This window comes from Leopardus geoffroyi, chromosome C2 (genome assembly GCF_018350155.1).
Source record: "Leopardus geoffroyi isolate Oge1 chromosome C2, O.geoffroyi_Oge1_pat1.0, whole genome shotgun sequence".
NCBI lineage: Eukaryota > Metazoa > Chordata > Mammalia > Carnivora > Felidae > Leopardus > Leopardus geoffroyi.
The window spans coordinates 68,841,203-68,851,607 of record NC_059333.1 but is presented as its reverse complement, the minus strand read 5'-3'; the positions used below and the strand labels follow the sequence as shown (position 1 = coordinate 68,851,607).

General features: G+C 51.5%; 1 protein-coding gene across 1 annotated transcript in view; it reads right to left on the bottom strand.

The window, feature by feature from the left end:
* Positions 1 to 999: 999 nt before the first annotated feature.
* The window catches only part of PDIA5 (protein disulfide isomerase family A member 5), a 93,469-nt gene continuing 84,063 nt past the window's right edge, over positions 1,000 to 10,405 (bottom strand). Inside the window, exons 15-17 of the mRNA XM_045502278.1 lie at positions 8,022 to 8,092; positions 1,604 to 1,738; positions 1,000 to 1,230 (exon numbers count right to left, since the gene is read on the bottom strand). Coding sequence (XP_045358234.1) covers positions 1,150 to 1,230; positions 1,604 to 1,738; positions 8,022 to 8,092 — 287 coding nt within the window. The 3' untranslated portion in view covers positions 1,000 to 1,149. The remainder of the gene's footprint in view (positions 1,231 to 1,603; positions 1,739 to 8,021; positions 8,093 to 10,405) is intronic.

Genomic DNA, 10,405 nt, shown 5'->3' with positions numbered 1-10,405 from the left:
ACAGAGGCCACAGGGCAGGGGCTGGTCTAGGAGACAAGAGTGTTCCTGAAGGTCAAGCCACCAACAAAACCACCCTAGTAAGTAGCTAAGTGCTTAGGCAAACCTGCTTCTGAACTACCCAAATCCAAGGCTAGGATGGCTGCAAGGCAGAGGGAGCAGGGCTGTTCTCCCCGTGGAAAAGTACCACTGGACGGACAAGACACGTCACAGGGTGCTTTGGCTCTGACAGCACCGCTGGGCAAACAGCTGGTGTTAGTCACCCAGCGATGCAGAAAGCATGACCAGAATGGGAAAGCCAGTCAGGAGAGGGACGTACGGAGGCAGGAGGCAGACTGAGATGTAGGGTAGAGCAGGGGCCTGGGTGGCGCCCATCCATGGAGAACATGGTCGGGGGAAGGTTTGGAGGTTACTGTGGCGGGTGAGGGGATGCTGACCCAGCATCTGCATGCCTACAGAGAATATGCCACCCACGTCCCCTACGCCGCCCCTTCCTAGCCAGTGTGCAGAGCAAGCAGCAGCACAAAAGCCCCTTCCCCACTCCATTCTAGATGGCCCTTTGAGCCTGGGCTTCACCACTATACTTGTCCCCAGAGACTGAGCTTTTCTGTAAAGGGGGAGCAGGGAGGGACTGCAGAGAGGAACAGAGAAGACAGAAATAGCTGAAGAAAGGGAAACATGTCAATGAGTTCCAGGAAAACGCACGCACACTGAAACCACAATGATCCAGAAGAGGCTAGTACTTGGTTACCGTCAGCTTCAGCATCCCGTTTTCCCTGATTATCTTAATGCGTTTCCTGTCTGAAGCAGTCATTTCCAACAGGATATTCTGTGGTCTGATCTCCCTGTTCTGTTCTCCAATGGCTGATAGAGGCAGTGCCCTGCGCCACCCTCCTCGTGCCCTGTCCCCGCCCTCAAGAGTCTCTGCCCCGCCTCCCAGAAGAGGACTTCACGAGTACCCAGCTGTTACTACAGGCTCCGTGGAAACAACCCACACCACCAAACAATTGGTTTAATTTTATTTCAAAATTGTACAAAATGGCCATAAGCGGCTATAAAAAATTCTGTCTTCAGAACACGTGGAAATTCAGAAAGAACAACAAAACAGGTATTATTCACAGTGTAATGGAAAAGCTTTCTCTGAGGCAGAAATTACAACTCTTCCTTCTTCTTCCCTAGTCTCTCGTGGTCTCCTTCCCGGAGCGTTCGAATAAAATTGGTAAACCCCAATTCCTACAGGGAATGGGAAGAGAAAGAGAAAAAGGAAACTTTAACCCCTGATGCAGATATGCACCCTCTCTCCCCCTTCCCTGATGCCCCACGTGCTCACTTCTCTGGACAGAGAAGCGGCCAGTGGAAGCAGCTGGCAATGCGGGGACGGTCTGTTTGGCTACTGGGGAGCCCTTTCCGACACCTCGGAACCTGTCCCTGCTCCGGGAGCTGGACTCTGGGACAACCTCTAGGGGCACTCTTCCAGCCAGGCTCACGGCCCTTGCTTCCCAGCAGAGTGCCAGCGCTGACCTCTGCCCTGCCCTGGAAGCCTCCCTTTGCTGCCCCTCTCAGTGGCCGTTTCCCTGCCCAGGGCAGATGCCTCTCCCCAGCTCACCGTGCGATCGCTGTCATACTTTTCTGCAAATTTCCCGTAGTGGTAGTAGTGGAATGTGGGGTAGGCCTTGATGGCCTCTTGCTGACACAGGTCCTGGTTTTTGTCTCTGACGCAGTCAACAGCAGCACAGGCAATCTACAGGCCCAAAGAAAGGGTGGGTCAGCACAGGAGGCCTCCCACGTGAGACCTGGGGCCTGGACCCTCTGCACACAGACGGCACTTCGGGCCTACGTCATGTGCTTTCTTTTTTTCTCCTCAATAGCAGGGATGAGCTGAACCAAACAGCCTCAGCCCAGAGCTCCACTGAGACTGGTGATGCCTGTTTCCAATTCTCAAGGCAGCTGGGTAAGGTTAGGGGACTCAGCTTGCAGCACCCTCAGACTACCCTTTAAAATCAAGAGTATAATGGCCAAAAAGGAAATTATGACTTGAAAGCATCTGTAAACACCACAGGTTTCGTGAGGCTCATTTCTATGAGGCATGGTAGGACTCATTCATTTATCAACTAACACTTTCTGAACATCTGTTTGCGGAGGGAGGATAGTACCAAGGTTAAGAACAAAGGCTTTGAAGTGAAGTTTCCCAAGTACAAATCTTGGCTTGGTTGCATATTCAGACTTAAGGAAAATTACCTAGCCTCTAGCCTCAATTTCCTCATCTGTAAAATGGGGGTAATAACAACACATAGGTTATCAGGAAATTATGAAGACTGAGTAAGAGAATTCAGGGGAGGTGAATTGGCCACAGGACCTGGCACGTGGTTAGTGGTCAGTAATGTTAGCTGCTGTTATAGTCGCGCCTACTGGCTCTAGACACAAGCCCTGTCTCCAGTAGGAGCTCAGCGTCCGGTCAGGCGAGTCAGATAAAGGGACAACTCCGAGGCATGATGGGGGTGTGACGTGACGGAGGTGGTCCAGGGTGCCAAGGGAACTGGCACAAAGGTGCTCTGCCCTAGTTTGCCCTCTGAGCGGCATCCTGAAGGAGGAGGAGAAAGAAGTTTCGGCCAGGGGAGCACATTCCAGGAACTGGAAGAGTTAGTTCAGCAGGACTACAGCAAACAGGGTTTTTGGTCACAAGGAGGTTCCCAAATTGGCCACTGGCCTCTTCCTGCCCTTCTAACAAATTCCACATGCTGGGTAGTTTTTCCTAATTATTGTTCTTTCAAAATAAGAGGGTATCAAGCAGGCACGGGAGAACCTTTTTTCTGTTGAGGGTCACAACGCAGAGAAGGGGGGAGAGGGTCACTTAATGGGAATACACCATACACAAGCATTATGGAAGAAGGAAGGGCAGATTCTGAGGAAAGGCAGCATCTTACCCAAGTGCTGCCATGTGCCAAGCCTGTCCTAGTTGCCAGGGGTACAGTGATGACCTTGAAAAAATCTAGTCGTCAAGTGACTGCCATCCTTACTGCAGGAAAGCAGTTAACAGACACATAACAAGGGAGATCATTTTAGAGCCCAGGGAATGCTCTCAAGAAATTAAAAGAGGGTGATTCAAGAAAATGATAGCCGGAGGGGCTGCTTTCTGGCCAAGAAGGCCTTTCCGAGGAAATAGCATTTGATCAGAGACCTGACTCAGGAGGAGGCAGCAGGTGCACGAAGGCCTGAGCAGAGAACACCCACCCAGAAACCAGCCCATGCCGGGACCAGAAAGAAAAATAAGCACGCTGCCTTGGAGAACCAGAGCCCATTAAGGCATTCAGACTGAACTCTTACCGTACTTGAAAGAAAGTTAAAATCATTCAATAGCCACAATTCACATGGTTCTATGGCTACGGGTATTCCCATTGGGATGGGGGCCCCCTTTCCAGGCAGAAGAGCCCTGCAGGCCACCAACAGTCACATTTACTGGTCACTGACCTTGTGCCCGAGTGAGCAGGGCCACTGCTCTGCAGGCAGCGGGACTGACAGAGTGAAGTGTGGCCTGCTCCCTCTCTGGTGACCAGCGTGCCACACTTGCCCCTCCCCCGCCTTCACGCTTCCCTCCCACTTCAGCTACATAACGTCTGTATAATAAGACTTCTCAGAGCAGAGTTTGCAAACTTGCTGCGCACAATCCATATCTGGCTTTCAGTCCTGTTCTATTTGGCCCACACAGAATTAAAAAAAAATAAACCTGAATTAGCTGCCAACCTAGAAAAAGAGCCAGAAGATTTTATATAAAAGTTTGGCTCTCCAGCTTCTCTTTAAAAGCCAGATTTGATGGCATTTGCCCTGCATTCCCACAGGCAACACGTGGCTGGAGCAGAGGGCAGTGGTCTCCTTCAGGTGGGTTCTCCCAGCTGTTTGCTGAAGTCTACACGGAGCCTGACTCACCGGGCTAGCAGGTGGGCCCCTGCAGTCTCCTGAGAACCTCAGCTCACCCTGTAAAACACTTCCTGAATTATTTAGAAACACGAGGCAGGTGCTCCTCTGACTGTCCTCGGCGTTCCACTTCTTGGGGCCCGGTCCAGGGGAGCCCTCACACACCGGGCAGCCCTCTGCATCCGGCCCTCAGTGAGCGGCTGATGCCCCTCTGCTACGCTGACAGAGTGTTTGAGGAGTGTTGCTCCAGGCTGCTGCTCTCCCCGCATCTGCTTTAAATTATGAATTTAATTTGTATACATGCCCTGGAGCTGTGGGAAATATAGTGTATGGTTTTATAAATTGACTAAATTAAAAATGTGTACTTATTTTGAATCCCCTCAACTAGCTGCCAGCCACGTACATAGATTGCTACTTCTGGCTGCAAAGGCTCCTCTACCCTCCATTTCTACAGGAAGAGAGGAGTGAAGTGCGGCTCCTTCTAAAGGAAGTGGCTTAGGGGGCACCTGGGTGGCTCAGTCTGTTAAGGGTCGACTTCGGCTCAGGTCATGATCTCACAGCTGTGAGTTCGAGCCCCACGTCAGGCTCTGTGCTGACAGCTCAGAGCCTGGAGCCTGCTTCAGATTCTGTGTCTCCTTCTCTCTCTCTGCCCCTCCCCCTCTCATGCTCTGTCCCTCCTCTCTCTCTCTCAAAAATAAACAGACATTAAAAAAAAATTTAAAGGAAGGGGCTTAGACTCTGGAAAAAAGACAGCAAATATTCCGCTTCTCATCTATCCCCATTTCTCCTGTCTAAATGCCTGCACCCCTTACACCCACTCCAGATTTGCGCTGACTGAACTACAGCACTGAATGTACACTATCACTTCGAGATCTGCTCCACGGTACTTGGTATCCTGCTGTGGCCCCTTGGCCAAATACTTGCTAACTGGCACCCATAACTCTTGGCTGCAGGGAACCACTGCGTAAGGCCAGTGATGGACGGGGCTTGAGAACGTGGTCCCCCGTGAGGTCTCCAGGGACTGAACCTAATCACCCACGCACTGATCTGCTCATCAACCCCCCTGCTCTGGCTCCTTCCCCGCCTGCTCCCCGTTCCTCCATCCTTGAGGCTGTAGCCTAAGACCATCTCCCAAATAAACCCCCTACACGCAAGGGCCAGAACCTGAGTTTGCTTTGGGGAAACATCTGACAATGCCTGTTTATCTGGTTCTGAGATGCCCCTTTCCAGCTGGACAAGTTTGACAGAGTTTTTTAACCTCTGTAAGATCCAATCTCCTCTTCTGTAAAATGGGAGATTAATAATATCTCCTTGGTTATGCTACGATGAGGACAACATGACATAATGCTCTCAAGTATCAGTGGAAGAGTTTTCAGAAAATATCAAATATATTATTGCTTCTTCATTCAGTCAACATTTACAGAGGCTTCAGGCATCAAGACTGGAGGGAATTCAAGGGCAAATGAAGTCCCTGCCCTCAGGGAGCCTTCTTTTCTGAAGGACAGAGAGCCCTGTAAACTCAAGGGACTAAACACACCAGGGCCAGGGTTCCATCAGCTCCTGCTGCCTAAGGGCACCTGTCCTGGGATGACCTTCACACCTCCCCAACAGCTGCCTTCAAGGCCAGCCCCACTCCCAGCCCCACACCTTGCCAGCCCAGTGGTCACCTGACCCCTGCCCGCAATCCACCAGCCTTCCACCTCAGGTCCTTGTCCTCCATGGCCCCTTCCCTACGGTTATCTGTTCCAACATTAGCAGTATGCAGCCTTTTCTCCACCCAGTGTGTCAACTGCTAAAGCTCCCCAGTAAGCTCCTGGGAGGGGTGGAGGCTCCCCAGCTAAACTATGAGCTGCCTCATGCGGATTTATTGATTCAGTAAAATAAATCTCTGCAGGAGCTAATATTGACTTTGGCTATGAAAATGGAAGTGAACAACCAACTGCATATTGATTGGGGAAGGAACAGAGACTGGCTTCTGGGTAGAAAAAAATACAATTCCAGCTAAGAGGTGGCAGCATGGGTGTCCGGAAGAACTAGGAGTCAAGAAACTCTGTTCTGGCTATCAGTGACCAGCCAGGTGTCCCTGGGCAAGAGACACGGTCCTCTCTGGGCCTTGATCCCTCATGAGTAGGAGAGGGCTGGATGGGCCACCACTCCCCAAATACCACCCAGTAGCCAGTACAAGAGCTCTTAAAAATTATAAATTCCTGGAACTGTCTCTAGACCTCTGATGTGATAGTTCTAGGATGCACCCAGCAATCGTGGCACCAGTAACTTTAGTCCCCCAGGCCGAGAGCGAACACTTCCCTGGTGTTACTGAGAGCCACCTCCAGGAACCCCAGGCCTGCCAACTATCTGGCAGAGAGGGACAGAGAGAGTAAACATGTTCCTGGAAATGAGCAAGGGTAATCTCTGGCTTAGAATAAGGGAAGCTGGAAGGAGAGAACAGAGGGAATGACACAGAGGAAATGACCCCCGGAAAAGGCCAGTGACATTACTGGCTCAAGTTAAGACAATTAAGCAAGGGCATATCAGTGTCTCAGAGAAGGAGGGGGTCTCCATAGAAATGGCGTCCCTGTGCATCAGCAGATGGGAATGAGGAAGAGGAGGGCTGGCCCTCGGCTGCTCACTATGGGCATAGCCAGCCTGGCCCTGCTTGTACTGATGTGATCCCTTCACAGATCCTGGAGCCATGGAGACCCGAGCAGCCGGAGGTCGGGGGGCAGGGGGTGCAGGGAGACCCCACACTTCAGCCACTCTCTTGTCTACCCAGAGTTCTCTGGGTGAGAGGTGAAGGGAGTCAGTGTGGAGTGACTGACAGTCCTGGGCTGGCTCCAGGGAGTAAAGGCATCCCCACACCAACCAACCAACACCCAGATTGTGAGGGAGTCCTGCTGGGATGGACCTCCCCAGGCCCCCAGGAGGAGCTCCTGTGTATGCACTGGCCCTGGGTGGCAGAAGGGGGCAGGTAGGGACAGAGATGAAGACGGGAAGCCCCTTCTTGCCACACCCCTCTCAATGCAGGCCAAGTGGCAGGCAAAGGAGAAAAGGAGAAGTGAGCCACAGGGGCACAGCCAGACCTTGTGGGTGATGACAGGACATCATGAGTCCAGGGAAGGGTCCTGGGGTCTGAGTCCTGAGTCTGCCCCCTCCCCACACACGCACCCCAGCCTGGCTCTGTCTGACCTGCTGGCCCTGTATAGTTCTCACATGTCATCACAGGGCCAACCCCAGGAAATCCAGCCTGCCCTGGCTGCACCTGAGGAACTCACTCAAAAAAATGTAAGGCACCACAGCAGAGATGCGTGTGACTTTGAGTCTGGGTGTGTGTGAGCATGCTTCTGGGGCCTCTTGGGTGAAGAGAGTCCCAGGCTGGGAAGAGTCTTCGTGATCGTCTAGAGAAGCACCCCGATCTTAGAGAGAGGAGAATTCAAGGCCTGAAGAGCTGATGTGACTTCTCCAAGTCACACAGTTTAGCAGCAGCCAAAAGCTGCACCAGCCTGAGTTCCAGAGTCTTCTCTTGCCACACACCCTTTGGCCCCAAAGTCACACTTTGCTCTCACCTGGGAGGGACCCACACTGCCCTCACTGCTGGAGCTGCCTGGGGGGTCCCCTCTCCTCCCCTCTAATCCAATCCTGCAGCTCTAGCTTGTTAATTTTATGCTTCATCGGTTGGCAGCTACAGGAGCCTTTCCCTTAGGCAGGATGAGGCTCTGCACACAGCCTTGCTCTCCTCCACCTTGGCTGCCTCCAGTTGACTTTTGTTGAATTTTTTTATTTGTAGTTTCAATTATATAAGTGATGCATGACTACAAATCCTACTGTAAAAAGATTGAAGCACTAAGAAAATATAAACAGATGACCCCTTTACTGCCCCCCTCTTCCAATGAAGGGCTGTAACGGTTCAGTGTATCCCTTTTAGCTGACTTTACAGCAAACATTCAGCCTGCTCTATGCTGCCTTTATGAAAAGAATGTCCTGGTTCCCAGGAATTCTCTGATCTCAGCAGAGCCTATTCAGGAAGGGGACCTGAATGGGAAGGGAGGAAGGTGTAGGAAATGGCGGCAGAGCAAAGTCAGAGGCAGGGCAAGAGACAAAGAGGGGTCTCTTACCTTTCGGTCATCTTTAAAGACGTTGGCGGTGGCCGTAAAGTGCGGGATGACCTTCTTACAGTGTGGGCACCCTGCGGGAAAGGAGGACAGAATGTTGCACGTACGTGCAGGGGAGGCTGCAGAGCCAGGTGCCCCTCCTGGAACTGATAGAGAAACCTTTCCAGGAGTTTCCCTCCACCCAACAGACTATGGTGGGGGGGGGGGGGTTCGTCTGACTCCCACCCCTTGCACACCACACTGTCAGGGTCCTGTGTCAACTCTGCCCCTCAAACACTGCCCTGTGTTTCTGCTGTCAGCACGAGGGCTTTGTAGGAGTCTGTGTGCAAACGTCAGGTCCGCTCCTGCCCGGGACCTCCCACCCCACATCCTCCTGCCATACACCGGGCCATACACTAAGTGCCATACACTTAGACCCATACACCGGGTCTAAGAGGCTGAGGGTGGAGGAGATGGTCACTGCAGTCTTGCTCTGCAAGCTCCTTCCACGGAGGGCTGCCTGGGAGCTACGGCACAGAGGGAGCTTTGGGCCTGGAAAAGGAGAATGTGTGCTCAGGACTCTCTGAGTCTGTTACAAAGCCCTGCTCTTGCCTTATGGACAATAATAAATCTGTCCATGTCACGACTGAGAAAATGGGACGGAGAAAGGTGGTGGCAGGAGCAACCGTCTGAGCCCCCACTGCTCATGTTTTGCTGCTAACGTCTACATTCCCAACAAATCCCCACCCCAGACCAAGCAGCCAGACCAGGCCCCAGGTCCTCACGCTATCCTTCTATCCTCTGCTCTACAATCAACCTGAGCCCTGGATCCAGGGACAGGAGACCCAAGGTCAGGTTAAGAGGAGAATAAGCCACTGGGTTATCAGGACCTGGGTTCCCGACTATGGAGAGAGGCCTATCACAATGGATGAGGACCCATAACTCCGGAGGCCCAGGGTGTGACAACAGTGCTAGTGTCAGCTGGGGTGACAGACCCCCTTTCTTGGCCCTTCCCTCAGCATGAGCAGATCCAAACCCAAGCCCACCTCTTTCTACCATTCCCCAGACACTGAACACAACTGCCATGAGAACGGAACTGATTTGAGGGAGGATTTCCTTGACTCTGGTAATTAATTCTGATCAAAGCACAGGTGGGAAAGGCCAAATGCCCTATGGGGAGAGTTGGTGAACAGTCGGGCCGGCCAAGGAGAGGAACAGAAATGGCTTTGCCCATCTGCTTTCTCTCTTTTTAAAATAAGATAATAACGACTGGCATTTCAAAGAGTTTTGTGAAACCAAATTAAAGCTGAGCTATAACTTTAATGTGAATTTAGCATTGGAGCCAGTTCCTGAGATGGGCAGGATCACCCATATGGCCTGGCTGGTGGAGCTGCCAGCTGGCCCCAGAACAGTGTGGACAATGATGGGGAGGGGCAGGAAAAGGATTTTCCCAACATCCACTGCAGGTGTAGAGAAGAGAGCTGGGCTGGATGTGAGTTCTATCAGAACTGAATGCCGCAGAGTGCCTAACTTGTGGCAGATACTAACAGATGATTTTTTAACGGCCTCAATGGCAATTACAAGAACTCTTTACTAATCTGACCCAATGGAGGGAAGAATAGCTCAAATTCATGAAAATTTCACACTATAGAGGAATGATGGTTATAGATTCCAAAACATCTAGAGGGCACAATGTGCTGGTCGACAAGGCTCACCAGAGCAGCATCTTCGCAGCACCTAGCGGTCCCCTGTGAGCGGCACACGGATGCCCACTAATAGCATTAGGCTGGCTGGAAAGAAGTTATCCTCTCCCCCAAACCTGGTATCACTATTAATTTTTCCTTTCTAAGCTCTTTGCTTACTGAATGTATAAAGGTAATTGTCAGCCTAGTGCAAATTCCTATTACCATCAATTTAAAGTATCTAGATCTCAGATTAATCACCTTCTGGTGCATCTAATTTTATCATTATCCAAAAGAAAGAGCATGGCAGATGAATAACTGGAGGGGAGGCTGTTTTAGGAAGGGCATGAAGATGTTCCCAAGAGGTGTCAGGTGGGCCAGAAGAGGCATGATCTTTTAATCTGGGCTCTTTAAAAAGGCACCACCTATGTATAGCAAGGAAAGAAACTTCCCAGAGTGGGGAGACAGAAAGAAAGACCGAGGACAGGACAGAAAATTCCAATGCTAAAGACTCAGCACGCTGGCCTAAGAAGGGCAGTCACCATGACCAGACCACTGAGAGCAAAGTGGGGGCTTGGAACAGGAGAAAACAATGAAATAGCCAGAGGAAGATCTCTGTATAAACCGGGAGGAGGTGGGAGGAGGAGGTGGGAGGTGGGGAACATAGGGAAGAAGTGGGAGGTGGGAGGGGGCAGGAGCTTGAGGACATGGGGGGAGCTGGGAAGT